The 27,909-nt window shown below is 43.7% G+C and overlaps 1 protein-coding gene across 1 annotated transcript in view; it reads right to left on the bottom strand.

Annotated features, from left to right (window-relative positions):
* Nucleotides 1-4,596: 4,596 nt before the first annotated feature.
* The window catches only part of LOC147449167 (SWAP (Suppressor-of-White-APricot)/surp RNA-binding domain-containing protein), a 60,418-nt gene continuing 37,105 nt past the window's right edge, over nucleotides 4,597-27,909 (bottom strand). The window contains exons 2-3 of the mRNA XM_086521724.1: nucleotides 5,820-6,112; nucleotides 4,597-5,741 (exon numbers count right to left, since the gene is read on the bottom strand). Coding sequence (XP_086377850.1) covers nucleotides 4,927-5,741; nucleotides 5,820-6,112 — 1,108 coding nt within the window. The 3' untranslated portion in view covers nucleotides 4,597-4,926. The remainder of the gene's footprint in view (nucleotides 5,742-5,819; nucleotides 6,113-27,909) is intronic.

Here is a 27,909-nt window from a genome sequence, read left to right as displayed (position 1 = left end):
AAGCTTAATAATATGATGCATAAGATGCAAGGGAGAACCTGAACGAGTACGGCTAGACAAAGGTCTATCCAATTTACTATCACGAAAAGTATGCACCGACCATTTTGGCATACCTCTAGCCTACTCATTCTCATCCCTTTCGTCATCAAGTACATCATGTACTTGTGCATCAATAATAGGTTAATCTGTAGCATTTTCAGAAATCCCCATAGGCTATATATTTGCCTTATTGGAATTTACATTCGAACTTATACCACTAAAAAGAGGCAACAAAGTGTCATAAATGTCATGTGGGCTTACATTATTGTCTCTAGTACATGACCTCAGGTACATGAGAGCAAGGGCTGAATAGAATCTTCCACAAACACAAAATCCCGTGAGACCAAGATACGCTTTGTTTGTGGATGATACAACCTGTAATCTTTGCTTTCTACACTATAACCAACAAAAATGCATTTGACAGCCTTATCATCCAATTTTCTGTGTTGCATTTGTGGCACTAAACCAAAAGCCAAACAACAACAAAATGTGTATGTGCTCAATAGAAGGCTTTCTATCATGCCATGCTTCATAAGGAGTCATAGATTGCAAAGCTGTCAAAGGAAACCTGTTAAGTACATAAGTGGCACACATGATGGCCTCAAGCCAAAAAAAATGCGACAAAGCTTGACTTTTGACCATACATCATGCCATTTCCATAAGTAAACTATTTTTTCTCTCAACGACACCATTTTGTTGAGGTGTATACGGCACTATACATTGGTGTTTTATCCCACAACTCACCAGAAATGCATTAAATTTATGAGACATACACTCCCCCCCTCAATTGGAACGGAGAGTGTCCATAGTACATTTCGAGACATTTTCAGCCATGGCTAGAAATTGCTTGAAGCACATAAACACTTCAAACTTCGCTTTAAGCGGATACACCCATGCGTGCCTATAGTAACCATCAATGAAAGTCACGAAGTAAAGGTAATTGCCCAAGGACGGAGTTTGCATGGGCCCACAAACATCACTATGCACAAGATGCAACCTGCATGTGGCCCTAAATGAACCATCCTTTGGAAACTTCAAATCGTGCATCTTACCCAAAATATAGCCTTCACAAACATGTTTGACATGTCCTTCAAGAGGCAACAAAGAAGCAACCATATCAGATTTCTGCAAACGCAACAAAAAACTGACAAAATTCAATTGCTCAAAACGTGCATGCCAAAGTTTTGCATATAAAACAGCCTTTGCATTCACAATAGCGTTTGCAAAATTTTGCCCAGACTTGTCATACAAAGTGAGCTTATACAGCCCACGACATAAAATGCCAGATGCAACAATTTTGTCGCCAAAACTGAGATCATTTACTGTACATTTGTCATCCATAGATTTGACTACAAGAAAAAGTCTAGCAAGTGCAGACACAGACAAAAGATTCTTCTTGATCCCAGGTACATACAATCCATCAACAACAAGTGTGAAAGAACTGCCATTTGCAGCAGTAAGCACGAGCTTTCTTACTCCCTTTACCAGATAAGAGGCATTGTTGGCCCAAGTGATTGAATTCACATGAGGGACATCCTCAAGAGAGGTAAACAAGTCACGATGAGAGGTAATGTGCTTTGTAGCACCGTTGTCAAACTACGACACATATGAATCTGCAGCAACTGACATGCATGCATCATGGACAGTGCGATTATAGGTACACTCTGCACTAAAAGCCCACTCTGCATCTACATCAACATCACAATCTCCTTTCACAGAAGACTCTACAATATTTGCACTTATATTGGACTCTGTAGTTGATCCAACCTCTTTCTTCTTAGCCTCTTTTGTCTTCAATTTCGGACACTGCTTGATCAAGTGATCATTATCTTTACAATAATGGAGATGCATCTTCTTTTTTTTCTTATCACCGGAATTCCCAAACGAAGTGCTACCAAGTAGCAGAAGCATTAGGAATAGAGGATTTCCACTCGCACAAGAATCATGAGAAGTGGTTAATAGTTGCACTTATATTGGACCTTGTAGTTGATCCAACCTCTTTCTTCTTAGCCTCTTTTGCCTTCAATTTCGGGCACTGCTTGATCAAGTGATCATTAGCTTTACAATAATGGAAATGCATCTTCTTTTTGCCCTTATCACCAGAATTCCCATGCGAAGTGTTGGCAGCAAAAGCATTAGGAATAGAGGATTTTCCACTCGCACAAGAATCATGAGAAGTGGTTACATTCTTGTTACCACCTTCTCTTTGAGCAGCAATAAAAGCCTGTTCAATTACACGTTGTTTAGCCCTTTTTTTTTTTTTAAATGATTGCAATAACTATGTGCATAATGCATCAAACTTGACAACTTCAGGATTTACTTGGGTGTTCAAAACATTGTGCAAGGCATTCAAAACATTGTCGAAGTTGTCTAGTTTGATGCATTATGCAACTTCAGGAAAGATAAGATAGCCCTAGACTGATGGGCGTATATACATTGCACGGGGGAAAAAATCTCCATTGAGAAAAAAATTTCCCGATGGTCCTAAGTGTGCTCACACACATCACTGTTATATGTATATGGTAACATGGACGTAGATGCTCAACAGCTATAAACAAGCTAGAAAGGTTAAGAAAGTGTTGAAGGAAGCTTTGTGGGAAAGGTAAGGGTGGGGTAGGAAGATGCAATTCAAGGCACAAAAGGAAGATGCAAGTTAAGGCATCAGAACACACCTACTCTATCCCAATTGGATAAGTCATCCCAAGTCCTTGTTGCCGCTGGCATATTTGGGTGTAGATATGTAGCAACTACACAACCAAAACTCTTGCTGAAATACCCCAAAATATCACTCAACTTGGCGACAGTGTTGAGCAATGTGGAAGTAAGGAGGGGATAGGCTGCTCATGCAGATGGCCTTTTTTGTAGAAATCTTTCTACTCAATCATGAAGTTCTTCGTTGCCCCGTTAGGCTCTTGTCAAGCCTTCTTTTTGGGAGGCAAGGGAATCCAAGTTGGCTTTTACCACTAGTACCTCGATAGTACCTACACTTACCGCACCATTTGAGTAAGAGCCAAGTCTCACTATGACTTAGTGAATTATGGGTAACAAAATATTTACTAGCCTACCAATGGCAAAGCCCTTAGTGTTTGGTGAGTTTTTTAAGCTTTGGATATAAAGCAACAATGAATTTAAGTAAATATCTTCAAATCATTGTTTTGGTTTATAACGCTAAATCTTGGAATGGAAAAAACCAAGACTAATCTCTTTGCTTTTGCACTGATTTCTTGAACCCTCTCTCTCTCTCTCTCTCTCTCTCTCTCTCTCACACACACACACACACACACACACACACACACACACACGTTCATGTTCACATACATCCTTAACAATGCCACTATTTATTTTTGGGCAAGCTGTCTTAAATTCTTTAGCAATTCTTATACTTCATAATCTACTAGTACTTCTGAATTCAATATTGGTGAAATATAGGAGATAGCACCCTTCATCTTAGGAATCTCTAGATTACCAAGTATTTCATGAGCTTTTCCTTACCTTTCGGAGTACAAACAAACAAAACATGAGCCTTAAAAAGTGCAAGTCTTTTAAATATCTTCCTCAATTGTACAGCCCCTAAATTTGAACTTCCATTTAATAGTGTGACCCTTACTAGCAACTTTATATACTAGATTCCACTACAATTCTTCACACTATGCAAAACTTGGCTCAAAGCTACTCCAATATGACAAAATCTCCTCTTCACCAATGTCCACTTTTTGCCAACAAAAAATAAATGCCCCTACTTTATTGCTAAGCACTAATAGTATGCACTGAAACTCTTGGCCGCCCCAAACACTTGCCTAGGCATCTACCCTTGCACTTCTGGTTATGGTTGGTATTGGTTGAGGGAAGAGAGCATAACCTTAGACCAACCATACTTCATTCATAGGTCGGCGTTAAGAGGTGTTCACGTGGATTCTAGAGATCAAGCATAGTGAGAGCTAATACATATGCTCTTGAGAATCTCCTTTTCATAATTCATTTCAAACGCATTAGGCTTGATTTTGGTCGGTTTTATGGTTGCTCAAAAAATCTTGCTCGGAGTTTGGGATTCCTTCCATCATCTAGTTTGTAGATGTGGGCTGACAGCACTATATCTCCCTACATGATTTTGTGCCCATTTTGCACAATGACAACACGTCAGCACCTATTCAATCAAAAAATGACATAGCAAAAAAACTAAAGTAAACATCGTATGTAGAATAGAGCGTAATGTGCTGAGCAAGCATAGTACGAGATTCATGGATATTTACCCAAGAACGAACATCAAGCATTACCCAATGTGCTATGAGTGAACCACAATTGGCTAAGAGTACATAATCTTTATCATCATCCTTAACAAAAGTCGTACTCCTCCAAAGCACTAATGGTATGGCACCAATCTTCAAAGCTACTGTAAAAATACATAGTGTGATAAATTTATTGATCTAAGCTCACAACCCTCTACTCCACACAATACTGAATCTAAACTAAGCATAATTGCCAGCAAGCTATGCAGAGGCAACATTAGAAGCCTAGTCAGTTGTGCAGATGAATTTCTAGAGAATCAATTAACCTTCCTAATGGCAAAATAATTTGGATTACCACCAATCTATGACACCACAGACCACCAATAATTTGGATTGCCACCAATCTATGACAGCAGTAGTTTTTGTACACCACCCCGTAAAACATACTGCACGGCAAGGGCGATCATTACATTGCCGCACAAAGAAACCACTACTTCCGGAATTTCCTACAAATTTGAACCAAGGAGAAACCTTGGCATTCCCCCATTAAAAGTCCATTTTTTTGGATAACACTCACATTTCTGCTTCCAATGCATATACTTAATATATTGGACTGCCGCACACCAGCTTTGAATTTTGAGTATGTTCATATCACAAGCTGCTACCTTGCAGCAGCTCGAGCACTCATGAACGTATGATAACTTGTGCTCCGCTGCTTGCGGTATGATGTATAGACATCGTCATACTGGGTGATTTCATTGGGATCTGCAACCGCACCCAACCCGAGACGTCCTGTGCTAATCGACCCTGGCTTATGCTCAATGCTTCCATCAGGAAGTGTATTTGTTTCAGGATCAACATTCAGATTTGCAGGAGGGGGTATGCAAGCCCCACCTGTTCGGCTCCGATCTCGATCGTCCCTCACATCTTCGTCCATTGAAGAGGGCCCACCGCCCTTCATCTGACCTTCCATCGGATCGACTTCTCCTATGTCTTTGAAAAACTTAGCAACTCTGCTCAAAATGTAGGAGTCCGAAGCCGTGGAAGGTGGGATGACAGCAGGAATGTCCAAGGGACTAAGAGCAGAATATGGCACACCAGTCCCTATTTGCATTTTTCTTATCATACCTGGTATTAGACCTGGTGGAAAGAGAGGGTATGGAGGATGATCTGGGGCCCGTGCAGAGGCAGGAAGCTGAGAGGGAGTTGGCTGAGTTGCCGCGGGGGTTGAGCCAGTCAAACTGCTAAGGAAAGATGGATTCAAGGCTGGGTATACTGAGGAAACTGGATCTACAGGAACCTGCTGTGTAATTGAGGACGTAACAGAACTGCTTCCCCCAAAAGAAGCCGCAGCTAATGCCACCAAAGAAGGGGTATCCTCCTTTTTGGATGGAGATTGGAAACTTTGTGGGTGCTCTGGACTCGGCATGTGTATATGTTCAGTTTTATTCACAGAGTCGGGAAGAGATACGGCTCCTGATACAGCCAGAATCCATTAAGCAAATTTGTCATTAAAACTTCAGAAGCACCTGCCCAAAAAACAGCATCATATACCTGCTAAATTAGCCGACATGGGCATTGACTTATCTGTTTGTGGTAGCGATTGCATCCCTTGGGACCGATAGGGTGCTGGTGGTCCTGCAATCATTTCATTTTCCAGAGCAGTGATTATCTCCTTGCTGTATACCTCTTTGGAGCCCCAAAACTGAAGTATTTTTTGGAGGCGTGTCTGATTGGCCTCCTTATTTTGTGGATTGTAGTAAATTGCAGCCAACATGGAGCCCAAAACAGGTTGGAAAGCCAAAGCTTCATTATCCAGCTCCTTAAGATTAATACGTCGCTGTAAACTGCATGTCAACCAAAGGTCAACATTGTTATCAAAAGAACAAGAAACCTTTCCTTCAAAAAACACCACAAAAAAGATTGCACACAGCATAGAGCATGAACAATTGGCACGACTTTGAAGCATTATATGTGAGTGCGCAGGGGGCACCCTGGAAGGCAATGTGTGCACAGGCCCAGCTTTGCAGGGGCGCCCCTACTGGGCAGTCCTAGGGTGACAGGTGGGTAGCCATAGAAGAGGGGCACTCCTAGTCTTGAGTGCTGCAGCGGAAGTCTTGATGGTGATAGCTCAGGATGAGTGCTCAGTATGTACACGAGGTTCCTTTTACTTTAAATGAGATGTGCAAAAAATAGAGAGAAAAAAAAGATTACAACTGTGAGTGAAGGCTCTGAGAGAGAAATGAAATGAAATGAAATGATATATTAACGTCTACAAAAGGCCAAAATGACCTATGAGACTAACTGATTACAATGATGAGTCTAGTACCAAGTCTGGGTACAAACAAAGAAAACTACAAACAAGGAAACTGATAGGAGTGCTACCGACTCCTATGGGTGGCTGGTAGGCTGATCAATGGTATCATGCCATAAAGGTACAAAGTGGGGATAAATGTCACCATGATAAAATATAACACTAGCATGAAGCCTATCCTGATCGACACTCTGAGTGTCGTGCTAGAATCCTGTGGATCCTCTGCCGCAATCTCCGCCGGTGCTGGGTGGCTCCCCTCCCCATCAATCGCGGTCGTCTCGATCTCCCTAGCTCTATAGCTCGATCAATGAGAGTACCGTTTGTGGGGGAGCAGGAGAGAGAGCCCACTTGCTACTCTATGCAATGAGAGTGAAGGAGAAGAGGAGAGTGGCGCAGAAGAAGCACACGCAGAGAAAAATACGTGAGAGAGAGAGAGAACTCGTAGAAGTTTTGGGAAAAGTCACGATAGTGACATTTTGGGCTTGACCTTTGAGTATATGAGTAAGTGACTAGGGGGCCATTCACACTTGGGCCCCCTCACTTATAAGTCTTTTAACTTATAAGTTAATAAGTACAAGGCACTTAGGCCTTTATTCCCTAACAACCTCCCACCTAAAGGCAATGTACCTTGGGAGATCAAAGAATCAGCTAACTATGATACATCAGCTGATCATGCACTTACTCATCCAACACCCATCATCTGACGGCAATATGCAAACCGCTCTGCTGGAAGACTCTTGGTCAAAAGATCTGCAGGGTTGTCATCTGTGTGCACCTTGACAAGTGTAATGCTCTTGTCATCAAGCACACTCCTGATAAAATGATACTTCACCTCTATGTGCTTTGTCTTGGCATGAAAAACAGGATTCCTTGAAAGCATAATAGCACTCTGACTATCACAGTGTAGCACAGGAACCGGTGACTTAATGCCAAGCTCTTCTACCAAACGCATGAGCCACAAAGCTTCTTTGCATTCCTCAGTGGCAGCCACATACTCAGCCTTAGTGGTAGACAAAGCAACACATTTTTGCAGTCTAGAAATCCAAGAAACTGCACCTCCTGTGAATGTAAACACATATCCAGAGGTAGACTTCCTGCAATCTGGATGTCCAGCAAAATCTGCATCTGTAAAGCCATGCACAGATGTCTCACTCTTCCCAAAACAAATGCACAAGTCTTTAGTGCCTTTCAAGTATCTCAAGATACACTTCACTGCTTCCCAATGCTTTTTGCTAGGATTGCTCATGTACCTGCTTACCACTCCCACCGCAAATGCAATGTCCGGACGTGTAGCAACCATAGCATACATCAAACTGCCAACGGCTGATGCATAAGGAATCTTGGCCATTTCAGCCCGCATATCATCTGTGTTTGGACAGTCATGTGCAATCAGTTTTACATATGGAGGCAGCGGAGTACCAAGTGTCTTTCCCCCATCCATATGAAAACGATGTAGCACCTTATTAACATAATCTCGTTGAGATAGATACAGACGCCTGTTGGGTCTATCTCGAGAGATACGCATGCCCAAAATATGATTAGCTTCACCAAGTGTTAGGGAATAAAGGCCTAAGTGCCTTGTACTTATAACTTATAAGTTAAAAGGACTTATAAGTGAGGGGGCCCAAGTGTGAATGGCCCCCTAGTCACTTACTCATATACTCAAATGTAAAGCCCAAAAGATATAGCGTGGTTTTTTCCCAGATTTCAACGAGCTCTCTCTCTCTCACGTTCCTTCTCTGCGTGTGCTCCTTCTGCGCCAATCCCCTCTTCTCCTTCACTCTCACTGCATAGGACAGCAAGTGGGCTCTCTCTCCTGCTCCCCCACACATGGTATCAGAGCTTTAGGGTTTCCAAGAGAGCCATCTTCGCAACACAGATCAGAATTCTGTTTTTGCTCGCTGTGGGAAGGATATTCAACCGTTTTCGATCAACTCTGTCGCGAAGGGATCCTCTCACCGTGTAGAATCGACCTCCGGTGACAGTTTCCCCAAAATTAGGGTTTCAAAAACTGGCGAACAGCAGTCTATTTCTGCTGAAATTGACCAATTTCGGGGTCAATTTGATGCAATTTCATTAGGGCAAGTCTCACAGGTCAATCTTACAGGTGTTTCCACCAACGAGGTTCTGAAAATTCAGCAAAACAGGTGTTTACAGGTCTGATTTTTGCCCTAAAACAGGGAATTTCAGCAAGCAAATGATGTATACACCTTGTGGAAACCTTTGGTAAGGGTTTGGCAGTGAATGTACGTCGTTTTGGGGTGATTTCGCGTGAAATTTGCTCGCTGTTTTTCTGTAACAGCAAGCTGTTTTTTTGCCCGATTGCGCACATTTGGGCGTGTTTAGGTCGGCAAAACAGGGTTTCAGTGTTTGCAATCACTCAGAATGGCTTCTAACAGTGAAAGTGGCAATTTGTTGCACATTCGCAAGCTTGAAGGTGCCCATAACTTTGCTATATGGAAGAAGCAATGTTATAATGTGATGTTGCAGAAGAAACAGGCGAAACCTATTAAGTTACAGGGTGTGAAACCGGTTGATATGGAGGTTGAAGAATGGGAAGAAGTGGACGAGTTGGCTCGCTCCACGATCATGCTTTCGGTGTCTGACAATTTACTCTTCAATGTAGAGAATGAGCAGACAGCATGGGGCATGTGGAAGCGTTTAGACGAGTTGTATGCACAGCAGAGTGCTGCCAGTAAAGTGTATTGGCTTAAGAAGCTTATGGATCTCCGCATGAAGGAGGGCACGCACATGTCAGCGCACCTCAATGAATTCAATTCTATTTTCAGCCAACTGACAGAGCTGAAATTCACGATTGATGAGGAGTTCAAAGCTACTTTTCTGCTATGCACATTGCCCGAGAGTTGGGATGTATTCCGGACAGCTCTTAGTAACTCAAGTGCGTCACTTAAGTATGCAGATGTAGAGAGTTCTCTCTTGATGGAAGAGATGAACAGGAAGAACACTACAGGTGGGTCTTCTAATGCATTGCACTTGAGAGGCAGGTCTCAACAGATGGAGAAATCTGACAGTAAGGACAGGGCACGCAGCAAATCTCGTAGGAAAGATGTTGTGTCATCATTGTGGAAAGAAAGGGCATTATAAACGGGAATGCTATGAGTGGAAGAAAGAGAAGAACAAGGGTGCTGAAACTGATGCAAAGGACAAGGGAAATGCCAAGAAGAGCACTGTGTTGATTGAGGAAATCAATGTTGCTAGTAGTTGTGACAGTGACAGCAGCACTGATGTACTCAATGCCTCTTCTGTGGATGCACATACCCTTGCTATGGGTTCTGATGTGGACATGCATACTTGGATTCTTGATTCAGGTGCCTCCTTTCATGTAACACCTCATAGGGATTGGTTTACACAGTACTCAGGTGAGGTGCAGGGCACTGTTTTTTTGGGAGATAACTATGCATGTGACATTGCGGGTATTGGCAGTGTCCAGTTTTCCTTTACTGATGGCATGACTTTTGTTTTGCACAAAGTGCGTCATGTGCCACAACTCAAGAAGAGTTTGATTAGTACAGGACAGCTAAATGATGCAGGCTATCACACCACTTTTGGTGATAGCAAGTGGAAAATTTGTAAAGGGGCCCGGATTGTAGCCAAGGGTTGTAAATCGGACACTTTGTATCCTTTGCATGTATCTAGTGTACGTGACCATGTTGTCGCCGTAACCGAGCAGCCAAGTGTCTCTTTGTGGCATGGCCGGTTGGGACACATGAGTAAAAGAGGAATGGAAACTCTGTCTCGTTGTGGTTATTTGCCGTGGTTGAGGTATGCTGATTTTTCTCATTGTGAGCATTGTATTTATGGTAAGCACAGTCAAACACCGCACAAAAGGTCTATTTCTTTGAAGTCTGATAGGTTAGACTTAGTGCATTCCGATGTATGTGAAATGCCACAGTTGTCCTTAGGGGGAAAGAAATATTTTGTCTCGTTTATCGATGATGCTACACGTAAGGTGTGGGTGTATCCAATACGTGCTAAAAGCGATGTTTTGGATACTTTCAAGAAGTTTCTTGCGTTTGTTGAGAATCAAACTGACAAGAAGCTTAGGTCTTTGCGCTCAGACAATGGGGGAGAGTATGTATCAAAAGCATTTATTGACTTTTGTGCTACTAAAGGTATTAAAAGAGAGCTCACGGCTCCTTTTAATCCCTCTCAGAATGGAGTTGCAGAGAGGTTGAACCGGACTATCCAAGAGAAAGTTCGGAGTATGCTGTCACATGCTGCATTACCTCATGGTTTTTGGGCAGAAGCTGTGCAAACAGCTATTCACTTGATTAATCGCTCACCTAGCAAGGCTTTGGGTGGAAAGGTGCCTGAGGAGGTGTGGTCTGGCAAGCCACCCTCATATGCACATTTAAGAGTGTTTGGTTGTGAGGCCTATGTTCACATCCGGAGTGAACTGCGCACCAAACTAGAACCAAAGTCTCATAAATGCATTTTCCTAGGATATGGTGAGGATGGTGAAATGGGGTATAGATTATGGGATCCCGCATTACGGAAAATCATACGCAGCAATGATGTCATCTTCAATGAGAATTGCATGCACAAACAGCCCACAAAGGTCGAGGAAGTGCGCCGGGTTGTTTTTCGTGAAGATGTTACATATGGACAGCCAAGAAGGCCCAATGTTCAGCAGCCTTTACATGCTGAAAATGGTGCTGAAAATCAGCCATTAGCTGCTGAAAATCAGCCCCAACAAGTTGCCATTGATGCACCACAGGTAGGGGAACAGGTTGATGCTCCTAGACCGCCCGTTGTTGCGATGCAACCGGCTGAACAGCCTGCTGTTTTTGATGGTTTACAGGCTGAAAATCCACCTGTTATGGATCATTGGGTGCGTAGGTCTACTCGGGTGACAAGGCCCCCCGATAGATATGAACCGTCTTTGGACTATGTCATGCTTACTGATTGTGGTGAGCCGTCTTGCTATAAAGAGGCTATGCAACGGGAAGACAGTAAGAAATGGTTCAAAGCAATGGTTTCGGAAATGCAGTCTTTGGAGAAAAACCATACATGGGACTTGGTTGATTTGCCTAAAGGGCATAAGGCTCTGCCATGTAAATGGGTTTACAAGACCAAGGTCACATCTGATGCTTCTTCTAAGTACAAGGCACGTTTGGTTGCTAAAGGGTACAAGCAAAAGCATGGTGTTGATTTTGATGAGATTTTTTCTCCTGTTGTAAAGCTTGCCACATTACGCCTTGTTTTAGGCCTGGTTGCTTCTGAAGATATGGAGTTAAAGCAAATGGATGTCAAAACAGCGTTTTTGCATGGCGATTTGCTTGAGATTATCTATATGATGCAGCCAGAAGGTTTTGTGTCAAAGGGACAAGAGAAGAAAGTATGTAAACTCTTGAAGAGCTTGTATGGTTTGAAACAGTCTCCCCGTGCATGGTATCACAAGTTTGATACATTCATGAGGTCTCAAGGATACAAAAGAAGTAATTCTGATCACTGTTTGTATATCAAAACGGCAAGTGATGGATCTCTTCTATTGCTGATTTTGTACGTTGATGACATGCTTATTGCGGGTAAAAATGTCACGGAGTTGGATGCATTACAGCAAAGCTTAAAGAATCGCTTTGACATGAAGGATCTTGGTGATGCTAATCATATTTTGGGCATGCGTATCTCTCGAGATAGACCCAACAGGCGTCTGTATCTATCTCAACGAGATTATGTTAATAAGGTGCTACATCGTTTTCATATGGAGGGGGGAAAGGCACTTGGTACTCCGCTGCCTCCATATGTAAAACTGACTGCACATGACTGCCCAAACACAGATGATATGCGGGCTGAAATGGCCAAGATTCCTTATGCATCAGCCGTTGGCAGTTTGATGTATGCTATGGTTGCTACACGTCCGGACATTGCATTTGCGGTGGGAGTGGTAAGCAGGTACATGAGCAATCCTGGCAAAAAGCATTGGGAAGCAGTGAAGTGTATCTTGAGATACTTGAAAGGCACTAAAGACTTGTGCATTTGTTTTGGGAAGAGTGAGACATCTGTGCATGGCTTTACAGATGCAGATTTTGCTGGACATCCAGATTGCAGGAAGTCTACCTCTGGATATGTGTTTACATTCACAGGAGGTGCAGTTTCTTGGATTTCTAGACTGCAAAAATGTGTTGCTTTGTCTACCACTGAGGCTGAGTATATGGCTGCCACTGAGGCATGCAAAGAAGCTTTGTGGCTCATGCGTTTGGTAGAAGAGCTTGGCATTAAGTCACCGGTTCCTGTGCTACACTGTGATAGTCAGAGCGCTATTATGCTTGCAAGGAATCCTGTTTTTCATGCCAAGACAAAGCACATAGAGGTGAAGTATCATTTTATCAGGAGTGTGCTTGATGACAAGAGCATTACACTTGTCAAGGTGCACACAGATGACAACCCTGCAGATCTTTTGACCAAGAGTCTTCCAGCAGAGCGGTTTGCATATTGCCGACAGATGATGGGTGTTGGATGAGTAAGTGCATGATCAGCTGTTGTATCATAGTTAGCTGATTCTTTGATCTCCCAAGGTACATTGCCTTTAGGTGGGAGGTTGTTAGGGAATAAAGGCCTAAGTGCCTTGTACTTATAACTTATAAGTTAAAAGGACTTATAAGTGAGGGGGACCCCTAGTCACTTACTCATATACTCAAATGTAAAGCCCAAAAGATATAGCGTGGTTTTTTCCCAGATTTCAACGAGCTCTCTCTCTCTCACGTTCCTTCTCTGCGTGTGCTCCTTCTACGCCAATCTCCTCTTCTCCTTCACTCTCACTGCATAGGACAGCAAGTGGGCTCTCTCTCCTGCTCCCCCACACCAACATCCTTCATGTCAAAGCGATTCTTCAAGCTTTGCTGTAATGCATCCAACGCCGTGACATTTTTACCTGCAATAAGCATGTCATCAACATACAAAATCAGCAATAGAAGAGATCCATCACTTGCCGTTTTGATATACAAACAGTGATCAGAATTACTTCTTTTGTATCCTTGAGACCTCATGAATGTATCAAACTTATGATACCATGCACGGGGAGACTGTTTCAAACCATACAAGCTCTTCAAGAGTCTACATACTTTCTTCTCTTGCCCCTTTGACACAAAACCTTCTGGCTGCATCATATAGATCATCTCAAGCAAATCGCCATGCAAAAACGTTGTTTTGACATCCATTTGCTTTAACTCCATATCTTCAGAAGCAACCAGGCCTAAAACAAGACGTAATGTGGCAAGCTTTACAACAGGAGAAAAAATCTCATCAAAATCAACACCATGCTTTTGCTTGTACCCTTTAGCAACCAAACGTGCCTTGTACTTAGAAGAAGCATCAGATGTGACCTTGGTCTTGTAAACCCATTTACATGGCAGAGCCTTATGCCCTTTAGGCAAATCAACCAAGTCCCATGTATGGTTTTTCTCCAAAGACTGCATTTCCGAAACCATTGCTTTGAACCATTTCTTACTGTCTTCCCGTTTCACCCAATGATCCATAACAGGTGGATTTTCAGCCTGTAAACCATCAAAAACAGCAGGCTGTTCAGCCGGTTGCATCGCAACAACGGGCGGTCTAGGAGCATCAACCTGTTCCCCTACCTGTGGTGCATCAATGGCAACTTGTTGGGGCTGATTTTCAGCAGCTAATGGCTGATTTTCAGCACCATTTTCAGCATGTAAAGGCTGCTGAACATTGGGCCTTCTTGGCTGTCCATATGTAACATCTTCACGAAAAACAACCCGACGCACTTCCTCGACCTTTGTGGGCTGTTTGTGCATGCAATTCTCATTGAAGATGACATCATTGTTGCGTATGATTTTCCGTAATGCGGGATCCCATAATCTATACCCCATTTCACCATCCTCACCATATCCTAGGAAAATGCATTTATGAGACTTTGGTTCTAGTTTGGTGCGCAGTTCACTCCGGATGTGAACATAGGCCTCACAACCAAACACTCTTAAATGTGCATATGAGGGTGGCTTGCCAGACCACACCTCCTCAGGCACCTTTCCACCCAAAGCCTTGCTAGATGAGCGATTAATCAAGTGAATAGCTGTTTGCACAGCTTCTGCCCAAAAACCATGAGGTAATGCAGCATGTGACAGCATACTCCGAACTTTCTCTTGGATAGTCCGGTTCAACCTCTCTGCAACTCCATTCTGAGAGGGATTAAAAGGAGCCGTGAGCTCTCTTTTAATACCTTTAGTAGCACAAAAGTCAATAAATGCTTTTGATACATACTCCCCCCCATTGTCTGAGCGCAAAGACCTAAGCTTCTTGTCAGTTTGATTCTCAACAAACGCAAGAAACTTCTTGAAAGTATCCAAAACATCGCTTTTAGCACGTATTGGATACACCCACACCTTACGTGTAGCATCATCGATAAACGAGGCAAAATATTTCTTTCCCTCTAAGGACAACTGTGGCATTTCACATACATCGGAATGCACTAAGTCTAACCTATCAGACTTCAAAGAAAGAGACCTTTTGTGCGGTGTTTGACTGTGCTTACCATAAATACAGTGCTCACAATGAGAAAAATCAGCATACCTCAAACACGGCAAATAACCGCAACGAGACAGAGTTTCCATTCCTCTTTTACTCATGTGTCCCAACCGGCCATGCCACAAAGAAACACTTGGCTGCTCGGTTACGGCGACAACATGGTCACGCACACTAGATACATGCAAAGGATACAAAGTGTCCGATTTACAACCCTTGGCTACAATCCGGGCCCCTTTGCAAATTTTCCACTTGCTATCACCAAAAGTGGTGTGATAGCTTGGATCGTCTAGCTGCCCTGTACTAATCAAACTCTTCTTGAGTTGTGGCACATGGCGCACTTTGTGGAAAACAAAAGTCATACCATCAGCAAAGGAAAACTGGACACTGCCAATACCTGCAATGTCACATGCATAGTTATCTCCCAAATAAACAGTGCCTTGCACCTCACCTGAGTACTGTGTAAACCAATCCCTATGAGGTGTTACATGAAAGGAGGCACCTGAATCAAGAATCCAAGTATGCATGTCCACATCAGAACCCATAGCGAGGGTATGTGCATCCACAGAAGAGGCATTGAGTACATCAGTGCTGCTGTCACTGTCACAACTACTAGCAACATTGATTTCCTCAATCAACACAGTGCTCTTCTTGGCATTTCCCTTGTCCTTTGCATCAGTTTCAGCACCCTTGTTCTTCTCTTTCTTCCACTCATAGCATTCCCGTTTATAATGCCCTTTCTTTCCACAATGATGACACACAACATCTTTCCTACGAGATTTGCTGCGTGCCCTGTCCTTACTGTCAGATTTCTCCCTCTGTTGAGACCTGCCTCTCAAGTGCAATGCATTAGAAGACCCACCTGTGGTGTTCTTCCTGTTCATCTCTTCCATCAAGAGAGAACTCTCTACATCTGCATACTTAAGTGACGCACTTGAGTTACTAAGAGCTGTCCGGAATACATCCCAACTCTCGGGCAATGTGCATAGCAGAAAAGTAGCTTTGAACTCCTCATCAATCGTGAATTTCAGCTCTGTCAGTTGGCTGAAAATAGAATTGAATTCATTGAGGTGCACTGACATGTGCGTGCCCTCCTTCATGCGGAGATCCATAAGCTTCTTAAGCCAATACACTTTACTGGCAGCACTCTGCTGTGCATACAACTCGTCTAAACGCTTCCACATGCCCCATGCTGTCTGCTCATTCTCTACATTGAAGAGTAAATTGTCAGACACCGAAAGCATGATCGTGGAGCGAGCCAACTCGTCCACTTCTTCCCATTCTTCAACCTCCATATCATCCGGTTTCACACCCTGTAACTTAATAGGTTTCGCCTGTTTCTTCTGCAACATCACATTATAACATTGCTTCTTCCATATAGCAAAGTTATGGGCCCCTTCAAGCTTGCGAATGTGCAACAAATTGCCACTTTCACTGCTAGAAGCCATTCTGAGTGATTGCAAACACTGAAACCCTGTTTTGCCGACCTAAACACGCCCAAATGTGCGCAATCGGGCAAAAAACAGCTTGCTGTTACAGAAAAACAGCGAGCAAATTTCACGCGAAATCACCCCAAAACGGCGTACATTCACTGTCAAACCCTTACCAAAGGTTTCCACAAGGTGTATACATCATTTGCTTGCTGAAATTCCCTGTTTTAGGGCAAAAATCAGACCTGTAAACACCTGTTTTGCTGAATTTTCAGAACCTCGTTGGTGGAAACACCTGTAAGATTGACCTGTGAGACTTGCCCTAATGAAATTGCATCAAATTGACCCCGAAATTGGTCAATTTCAGCAGAAATAGGCTGCTGTTCGCCAGTTTTTGAAACCCTAATTTTGGGGAAACTGTCACCGGAGGTCGATTCTACACGGTGAGAGGATCCCTTCGCGACAGAGTTGATCGAAAACGGTTGAATATCCTTTCCGCAGCGAGCAAGAACAGAATTCTGATCTGTGTTGCGAAAATGGCTCTCTTGGAAACCCTAAAGCTCTGATACCATGTGTGGGGGAGCAGGAGAGAGAGCCCACTTGCTACTCTATGCAATGAGAGTGAAGGAGAAGAGGAGAGTGGCGCAGAAGAAGCACACGCAGAGAAAAATACGTGAGAGAGAGAGAGAACTCCTAGAAGTTTTGGGAAAAGTCACGATAGTGACATTTTGGGCTTGACCTTTGAGTATATGAGTAAGTGACTAGGGGGCCATTCACACTTGGGCCCCCTCACTTATAAGTCTTTTAACTTATAAGTTAATAAGTACAAGGCACTTAGGCCTTTATTCCCTAACACCGTTGGTGTGTGTATGGGTGGGAACCGAGCTCTATGATGGTGGTGTCCCCTCTGCCTCTGTGGTACTCAGACTGAAGAAATCTAAGATGCGTCTCTGGGACTGTCTCTGTCTCTGGGAGAGAGAGAGAGAAAGAGAGAGAGAGAGCACCCCTCCAAGAGCCCCTTACTCTATTGCTAGGGTGGTATATGTCACAAAGTGATGGCGTGGCGTGCCCAACTACAAGAGAGATGGCCGAGTGGACAAGAGGAACTGAAACTTGAAGAGCTGAACCCAGAAATTGTGGCCAATCTGAAGGGGTTAGTGTTTTTAAATAAACCTAATCCTACGTAACTTATGGAGCACCGGCCGAGGGGCCAATTATCAAAAGCTTCTATACAGACTTGGACACTCCAAGTCGAGATTCTACCGCGACACCACAAGAATTCACTTCAAAACAGTTCACAGTTCACAATTGATTCTACGCTGGCCCAGCGGAGTTCCGTGCCTAGAGATATTGGCCCCAAAGACTGGCGCCCCTTTCGGTATTTCTTTCTGTATTAATCTGCAACTCAAAGTACAAGTGAGTGGGAGGTCCTCACTCTCAGACTCTGCGTCCAGATGCTCTGAGAAGTGGGAGGCCTGCCCACTTATTTATTCATTACAAGGGATGCCAAAAGCAGAGCCCCAAAAGCTGTTCCAAAAGCATCTGCTCTCACTTGCTTAGTGAAAATAAAGCAAGGCTTTAAAAATTAAAAGCTCTCTTTCTCTTGCGTAGCCAAAAGCTGGCCCAAAAATGCTTTTCCGTACGCTGCTTCCGCGAATGGCGTCGCAAAACGCAGGCGTCCATACAGCAGGCAACGTCAGCAGCTCGGGGGGCAGTACGGGAGTGCCACGTCAGCATTCTGTCGAAACCTGCCACGTCAGCCTTTTTCCCCGGGATTGTCCATGCCAAGGAGAGGTGGTGTGTGTGTGTGTGTGTGTACAAGGCAACCACATCACCAGTTTGTGACAGCTTCAACGCTGAGGCTCATTTCTGTAAATTGCGTAGACTGATGATGTGGTAGACTGTACGGTTTTCCGCGATTGCACTGCCTGTTTTTGGCAGCTTTTTGCGAGAGCTTTTGGTAGCAGATGGCGTGTACTTTTGATCTGATGCTTTTGGGACTCTACTTTTGGGCATCCCTTATAAGTTTATAAGTGCCCAGAGGGCCACTCTTCCATAGAGCATCTGGACGCAGAGTCTCGGAGAGAGTTGGACCCTCAAGAGTCATACTTTGTGAGCATAATAAAAAATAAAAACCGAAAGGAGCACCAATCCTTGGGGCCAGTGGTCTTGGCTCCAAACTCCATCGTGCCATGTTCTCTCTCTCTCTCTCTCTCTCTCTCTCTCTCTCTCTCTCTCTCTCTCTCTCTCTCTCTCTCTCTCTCTCTCTCTCTCTCTCTCTCTCTCTCCACACACACACACACTCTCTACTAACGTGCCAAGCCACTGAAGACACGGTAGGTTGGGGATTCCCAGACCCAACCCAAGCCGACCTGCAAATATCGGCCGAGGGGCCTAAACCCTAAGAAGCAACAGCAGTAAAAGAAGTTCCTACCAACTTATGGGACCCCGTAGGGGGATTAAAACCACAAATCAGGACCCACACACACTCCATAAAAGGTTACGCAGCCCCTGAGCGCAAGTTGAGTGACGTAGGCCCTCTAATGACGTGTGTACGGCAACGTGTCACAAAGTGCTGACATGGTATGACCACCCAAGATCAAACTGCTGGCGAGGACACACAATACGAACAGGTGACATGGCATGTTGTACGGCAGATTCGCGTTGATAGGTTGCACTGACATGTTGACGTGGCTGTTATATAGATTTTCACAAATTACGATGATTGCTTCTTGGCAATTTTTTGAATAAAATGCTTTTGGGACAATTTGCTTTTGAGTTTACTGCTTTTGGGGCTCTGCTTTGTTGGGTTAAAGGCCCCGTTTTGTACATTTTTATACTTTGTCCAGGTTCAATGTGAACCTGGACAAATGTGAACCTGGACACATTTTTTTAAAGTCACTTATAATAAAAGTGGGAAAACCCAAAACTCACTTATTGAGTTTTCCCCAAAAACGTGAGCTCTCTCTCTCTCCCTGCTTCGATCCCTAGCGCTTCCTCTCTGCTGCACTCCACCTCCTGCTTCTTGTCCCAATCTTGCACTACATGCGACACGCACCTACGAGTACCCTCTGCTTCGCGCTTTCAACTGGTATCAGAGCCCTAGGGTTTCAGAAGGACCTACGCAGGTGGCTGGACAGCGAGCATAAGATGTTTTCTTGCGACAATCTCCACTTCTATCGTGAACCCCCCTTCCGAGGTCACCGGGGATACCTAGAGTGCCAAAGCAACCCAAAACAGACTGTTTTTAGGTCAAAAACCGGTTATTACAGCAAAGTACAGGTTCTCTCATGATGTATTAAGTTGTGGGAACACTTGTACTTGGTCCCTACTACCCTAAATCAACCAAATTTGCTGAAAAACAGGTTATTACAGCAAATTATAAATTTATGTAGGTTTATGCAAATGTACATTTGATGTATTTGGATTGGGGAAAGTATTAAATGCTATAATTACCGAGCATTAAGCAAGTTTTGGATGCAAAATGCCCTTTTCGAGTCAATTTTCTGCACTTTTATGCTAAAAATTGGAGCTTTTGTCCATACATACTCCCAAGGGTTGTGTTTTTGCATTATGTACATTCTTTAAGGTTAAAAACAACAACATTTGTTGTTTTTGGGCAAAATTTTGTTTGCTGAATTTTCTTCACAAAAAATTCAGAAATTGCTATTCTTGCCTAAACTTGCATATTTTTGGCTCAAATTGCTTCGGTGACACTTTGGAGCTGTTGTGCACATTGCGGTGAGGTTATATTCTGTTTTTGGAGCATTTTGCCCAAAAATTTCAGCATTTAAGCCCTCTTGTTTGTGCAACTATGGCATCGACTTCCTCTGACGTTAAGAATCTCTTCGAGATCAAGCGGTTTGAGGGAACAGGTTTTGATCTTTGGAAGGATAGGAATCCTCTTTCTTAAAGATTGTGACAGGGCACTTGAAGCAGAGAAGCCAGAAGATATGTCAGATGCAACATGGCTTACATTGAATAAGAAGGCCATTACCTACATTAAAATGGCCGTCTCTGACGAGATCTTGGTAGATCTCAAGGGTCTTGTCAATGCGTTTGAGTTGTGGGAGAAATTGAAGGCAACGTATGAGAATACGACCCCAGTTAATCAGGTGCATTTGATGCAGAAACTTGTTGGCATGCAGTTAGATGAGTCCAAGAGCGCTGCAGAGCATTTGTCATTGTTTACAGGCACTCTATCTCAGTTACGAGACTCGGGTTTGCCCCCTTTTGATGATAAGCTCAAAGCTATCTTCTTGTTGATGACTCTACCTATTCTTAGGAAACATTAGTGGTCTCACTGTCAAATAATCCCAACTTGACTTTTGATGGAGTTAGGGGTTCAATATTGAATGAAGAAATCAGGAGGAAAGCAAGTGGAGAAGGAGGTGGCTCAACCAACATGGTTAGAGGCAAGACAGAGAAGAAGAATGCCTATGCACAGAGAAGTAAGAGTAAGAGTAGAGAAAGGGGAAATGCCAGCAAAGGCAAGGGTGATGTGACATGCTATCAATGTGGCAAGAAAGGTCACGAGAAACCCGATTATAGGTACTATAAGGCAGAATTGGAAAGGAAGAAGAACGATGGAGACAAAAAGAAAGAGAAGAAGAAGATCAAGACAGATGCACAGGACAGTCCAAAGGACAAAGAGAAGGCCAATGTAGTCTCTAGTGTTGTTATTGAAGAGCTATCAGATGTTGAAGACATCATTCAACATCTTATGTACCACTTTGTCAGCTGATGATGCTCATAAGTCTGATGCCTCTTTTAATGTTCATACACAGGATATGCAGATCACCAAGAGTGATCTAATTGATGCTTTATTGACTGTTAATGATGCATTATCCTAGACTTGGATAGTTGATTTCGGTGCTTCATTTCATGTGATTCCTATCAAGGAGTGCTTTTCTACATTTGTTGCAGAGCCATGGCCATGTTTACCTTGGAAACAATCATGCATGTTCCATTGAGGATATTGGCACCGTGCATCTTTCTATAGATGGCACAAATGAGCTTGTCTTGCATGATGTTAGATATGTGTCAAGAATCAAGAAGAGTCTGCTTTCTGTTGGTCAGATGATATGCATGGTTACAGCATTTTGTTTGAGAGAGGATCCTGGAAGATGACAAAAGGCTCAAGGCTGATTGTAAAAGGTACAAAGAAAGGGACACTTTACTGCTTGCATGGCAAGGCCTTGTTGGGCAAGTTTATTGCTTTGGCTGAAATTAACTCACATATGGAGTTGTGGCATAAGAGGCTTGGCCATATGAGCCAAAAAGGCCTTACTAAGCTTTGTAATTTGAACAAGCTTGATGCTAAAGGCACAAAGCTTGATTTTTGTAATGATTCTCAATATGGCAAGCAAGTGAAAATTTCTTATTACTCCCGTGTCTCTCACAAATCTCACTCATGGATTTTGGGGAGAAGCTCTAAAAACTGTAGTGCATATATGTAATCGATCCCCTCACATGTCTTTGAAAGGTGACATCCCTGAAGAGGTTTGGTCTAGTAAACCTGCTTCATATGATCACTTACGCGTCTTTGGTTGTGAAGCGTTTGTGCATGTAAGACCTGAGTTGAGGAGTAAGTTGGATGCAAAGTCCATTAAAGGCCTCTTCATGGGATACGGTGAAGAAGGTGGAATGGGCTACAGAATTTGGTTACCTCAGCTCAAAAAGGTTGTACGTAGCCGGGATGTTGTTTTTAATGAGGCAAGGCTGCTTAAAAACCTATTAGGCCTAATTTTGACCCTCGGGATGCACCACATATGGCTAAAAATGTTGATGAACCAATGGTGTTTGAGCCAGATGACGTTGGACAGCAAAATGAGGCTCTTGAAGGGCATGTGCAGCCACATAACAATGCTGAAAACAGGGCTGAAAATGATGTACAGCAGCCCTTTGTTGATGATATCATTGTTCCACCTGATGTAGACCCATTTCCAGATAATGTGGATCATTGGGTGAGGCGTTCTACTCGTCCAAGGCGGAATGTGAGTAGATATGATCCCTCTTTGCATTATATTATGCTGACAGATGAAGGGGAGCCTCTCACTTATAAAGAGGCTAAGACATGTGAGTCAAGCAATAAGTGGGAGCTTGCAATGCAAGAGGAAATGAAACCCTTGTATGCAAATGATACTTGGGATCTTGTACCATTTGTCACAAAGTGATGACGAGGGCTACCGACAGCAGAAACCATAGTTTCTGCCAGAAACCCTAAAATTCCTGCAAATCCTAATTTCTGTCAAAAGCCCTAATTTTGCAAAAACCCTAATTTCTAGAAACCCTAACCCTAACTGCTGGCTGAAACCCTAAAGTGATTGGAAACCTAAAATCACGCGCCAAATGCCACGTGGCAGCAATGTACAGATTTCCGGAAATCATGGAGGCTGCTTTTTCTCCTCCTAGCGACGCAATCTGGCATGCTTTTTGGCTACGCTTTGGATATAGAGAGAGAAAGGGAATATTTGCTTTTATTTTTGGCTCTGTTGAGAGAGAGAAAGAATTTGCTTTTGAACTGAAAGCTTTTGGGGCTATGCTTTTGGGCATCCCTTGTAATCTTTAAATACGCAGTGAGGGGCTTACTTCTCAGAGCATCTAGACGCAGAGTCTGAGAGTGAAACCCTAACCGCTCTTTGTACTTTGACATTGATTTTAATACATAAAGAAATACCGAAAGGGGCGCCAGTCTTTGGGGCCAATATCTCTAGGCACGAAACTCCGCCGGGCCAGTGCAAATCTATTGTGATCTATGAATTGTTTTGAAGTGGTTATTTGGTGCTGTCACGATTGATTCTTGACTTGGAGTGTCCAAGTCTGTTACAGTGGTATCAGAGCACGGCCGATTTCTCTTCTACGGAAAATCCGATCCCCAATTTTTTTTCCGCGGCACCTATGGCTTCACGCAAGGATCAGTCAACTCCCTCTGCATCAGGAGATGAGGACAGAGATCACAACGAAGATTCCGGTAGAGAACATGACCCGCCTCAGCCTACTCAAGCGGAGCGACGAGAGATGGAGCGTCGTCAGTTGATCGGCGATGCAACGAAGATGATGCTCAATTTTGCGAAGGACCCAAAATTTGCAAAATATATGAGCGAGACTTCTTTTCAAGAAGTGCATGAGCAATGGCAGAAAACCACTACACCACCCCCGAAACCCCCTCTCAAGAAACCTTCTGCTCACAAGAAATATTCAAAGAAGGAATTACCAGAGGTGGTTGATGCACGGATTGCTCAGCTTTTTGACAGGTAAAGGAAAGCCAAAAAGCACAGCAAAAAGCAAAAGAAAAGCACTGACTTTTTGGGATAATTAGGTCGTCAGTCGACATTTGACAAAGCAAAGAAACAAAAGAAGCGTGTTCACTTTGAAGGAGTACCCAGTTCTTCTTCTTCTTCTTCTTCTTCTGACAGTTCTTCTAGCTCTTCAGATTCGAGCGAAGAAGACAGAAAAGGTAAAAAGCGAAGCAAGAAACAACGCTTCGGAAAAGTCAAGAAAAAGGCAAAGAAGGCTAAATCTCGCCCAGAGACTGACAGTTCTCATGAGGACTCGTCTACAGACAGCTCAGATTCCGATGACGGAAACTTTTATGCGAACGAGAAGAATTTTATAAAGCCAACCAGTATGACTTTCTCAAACATAAAAGCAAGAAAGTCCGAGAGTTTAAGGAAGGTGGCCACTCGATCAAATTTGATACTTTTTCAAGATACTCAGATGCTTCGAAGGCTTTGTCTTTTATACACAGTTTGACATCGCTTTCGCGGGAGGACGCTACTCAGAGCACTCCAAGATTCGGAGAGCTGCCTCTTACTTTGAGGGGAATGCTCGCACTTGGTGGTCCACGCTTCTTTTAAACAAGACTGCGCCAATTAAATGGCTGAAATTTAAGAAGCTTTTTATTTCTTCTTGGTTGACTCGAGAGTATGACCGAGATATACGAGCTGCTTGGAACCATCTTCGAATGACCAACAAAGATACAATCAATGCTTACTGTGAAAGATTCTGGAGCTCTTTTCTACCCGCCTCTTCATTCAAGAAGATCTCATTCAGAGAACAGATTGAGCGGTTCACCTTGGGTCTACCTACAGAGATCCGAGATCACTGCTTGGAGGAGAAGTCAGCTTCTATCCAGGAGTTGATGAGTCATGCAAAGCGGGGCTTTGACATTCACTCTGGCAGTCTGACCTACCCCACCGATGAGGCCATGACACAACGAGCCGAACAGACTTCTGGGAATGAAAGTAGAAAGAAAAAGAGCAACCCAGAGAAAAAGGATGAACGACCCAAGCTTACTCCTCAGGAGCGAGCTCGATTCATCAAGGAGGGGAAGTGCTTTGGATGCGGGGAACATGGACATATCTCCGCGAAGTGCCCTCAAAAGGCACCAAAAGAACAGAATGAAAAGGACGACGACAGGCCTGAGAGTTTGAGAGCAGTTGAGGAACGTGGACGAAAAGGCAAGATGAAAACAGGACTGGTTCCAGATTGTGTGGGTACCGATCCCGACACCATGGATGAGAGTACAGAACTTTGCCGAGCTTGGGGCAAAGTGAAAGATCAAGAGGCCCTGATCTTCTTTGATGGAGAAGCCAAGGCCAACTTCATTTCACCGGAATTGGCGGCGCGGCTCGAGATCACTCCCAATCGGATGGGACCACTTGCGGAGGCAGTTCTAGCGACACCCGGCAAGGACCTAGCCATTACACCTGTCATTGGCAAACTTCGGTTGCATTGTCAGAGGTATTTGGGGCATGAGGACTTCTTCATAATGCCTTTGGAGGGTTGTGATGTTCTCTTAGGGATTCCCTTGTAACACAAGAACAACTCCGTGGTCGATTATCGAGCGAGAAAAGCGACTTTGACTACAGAGAAGGGCAGAACCATTGTACTTGATATTAAACTGAAGGGCGAGTCTGTCCCTATTGTATCGGCTTTAGCCATTTCAAAATTAACGAAATCCAATCTGTTTGTTTACTCGATCTTTATGAAAGAATTGAACGATAAGGATAGGAGAAATATGTCTAAACTTGATAAAGAACGCCAAGATTTTCTCCACTCTCACGCCGATTGCTTCTCAAAGGGCCTACCAAGCGAGTTACCACCTGCTCATCCTGAAGATCATACCATTGATCTGATACCTGGAAGCACACCACCAAACCAGCCAGCTTACCGTGTGAGCCGAGCACCAAATGAAGAGATTATGAACCAGGTGAAAGACATCTTGGAAAAGGGTCTTGTCCAGCCTAGTACTTCACCGTATTGCTCTCCAGTGTTGTTGGTTTCGAAGAAAACGGATCTTGGAGAATGTGCATCGATTATAGAGCTCTCAACAAAATCACCATCAAGAACAGATTTCCGATTCCTAGGATCGATGATATACTCGACGGGTTACAAGGATCCTCGTGCTTTAGCAGGATTGACTTGAAGAGTGGATATCATCAGATCCGAATCGCACCGGGAGACGTCTACAAGACAACCTTTCGGACTACTTTTGGGTTATTTGAGTTTTTGGTGATGCCTTTTGGCTTAACCAATGCTCCTGCGACATTTAACCGGATGATGGACAAGATTTTTCGAGAGTACAGCCTATTTGTTGGCACTTTCTTTGACGACATCATTGTTTTCTCCAAGAATGAGGCAGAACACAGACATCATCTGCTTCAGGTCTTTCAGGCATTACGAGATCACAAGTTAGAGATTAATGCAAAGAAAAAGTAAATTTTTCCTACCAGAGATACACTTTTTGGGACAAATAATGTCAGCAACAGGAGTGCAAATGGATCCGGCCAAGATAGAGACTATACGTGATTGGCCCGATTTGAAGGATGTCCATGAAGTTAGAAGCTTCTTGGGACTGTGTTCGTACTACAGGCGGTTCATACGAAAGTTTGCAGAAATTGCTGCCCCTTTGCATATCTTGACACAGAAAGGAGTCCCTTTCTCGTGGGAATCCACAAAGGTGACTACCTTTCAAACATTGAAAGAGAAATTGACTACGGGACCAGTTTTGACTTTGCCGGACTTGCAGAAGTCATTTGAAGTATATTGTGATGCTTGTGGTCGTAGTCTGGGTGCGGTCTTGATGCAAGAAGACTATGTCATTGCTTACGAGAGCCGATTGTTCTCTAGGCCGGAGATGACAGCACAGATTTATGAGAAAGAGCTTTTAGCGGTTATCCATGCTCTTACTCAGTGGCAGCATTACCTACTCGGAGCGGATTTTACTGTTTTTACAGACCATCAGAGTTTGCGCTACTACTTGTCACAGAAGCAGCTTTCGGAAAAGCACATACGGTGGGCGAACATCTTGTCACAGTTTCACTTCCAGATTGTCCACGTGCAAGGAGAGAAGAATGTGGTGGCAGATGCTTTGTCTCGAAAGCCGTTGGTTCTGGCTATTTCCGCGATACATCATAGGAGCTTCGAGGATATGGTCGATCAATATGCCACAGATACAGATTTTGTAGATATTTTCACACGGATACGGGATGGGGAGACAGTAGCAAGATACTCCATTCGGGAAGGCTACTTGATGAGAAAAGCCATGTTGTGCGTTACACAGCCGTTGAGGGAAAAGGTTATGACTGAATGCCAATGTCCACCTTTTACGTGTCACCGTGGCATTGCTACCACCATGAAGGGGGTAGAGAGATACTTCTTTTGGCCGAGACTCAAAAAGGATGTGGAAGAGTTTGTGCGCAGTTGCTTAGTATGCCAGAAGGTCAAGTTTAACAGGCATAAGACACAGGGATTGTTACAGCCTTTACCCATACCCACCCGCCCCTAGGAAAGTATTGCAATGGATTTCATTTTTTATCTCCCGAGAACACAGAGTGGTCACGATGGTATCTGGACTGTTATTGACAGATTTAGCAAATGGGCTCATTTCATTCCAGTGAAGAAAACAGTCAAACCGGATCACTTAGCGAGACTGTTTGTGGCCCAGATCTTCAGATTACATGGCATGCTTGAGACGATTGTCTCCGACAGAGACCCCAAATTTACGAGTTTGTTTTGGAAGGCAATTTGGGAGAACATTGGCACACGGTTGCAGTTCTCGTCACCATTCCACCCGCAGACTGATGGGCAATCTGAGATTGCAAATTCAGTGCTTCTAGATTTATTGAAGTCTTATATCTCAAATTAGAAGACTCGATGAGAAGAAAAGTACTTACCTTTGGTGGAATTTGCCTACAATAACACGATACACTCTTCGACGGGGAAGGCGCCATTTGAGATTGTTGAAGGTGCTGCAAAGGTTCCACCCTTCCTAGGTACGAAAGATAAGATCTTTGAAGCGGATGAATATACGCGAGATTTGGATACTGCTTTTGCCAAGGTTCGCGAGACTTTGCAAAAGTCTCAAGAACGACAGAAAAAGGAAGCG

The sequence above is a fragment of the Adiantum capillus-veneris genome, chromosome 10, assembly GCF_014529385.1.
Source record: "Adiantum capillus-veneris isolate H3 chromosome 10, ASM1452938v2, whole genome shotgun sequence".
Lineage (NCBI taxonomy): Eukaryota > Viridiplantae > Streptophyta > Polypodiopsida > Polypodiales > Pteridaceae > Adiantum > Adiantum capillus-veneris.
Note: the sequence above shows the minus strand (reverse complement) of the source record. Positions and strands in the feature narration are given on the sequence as shown.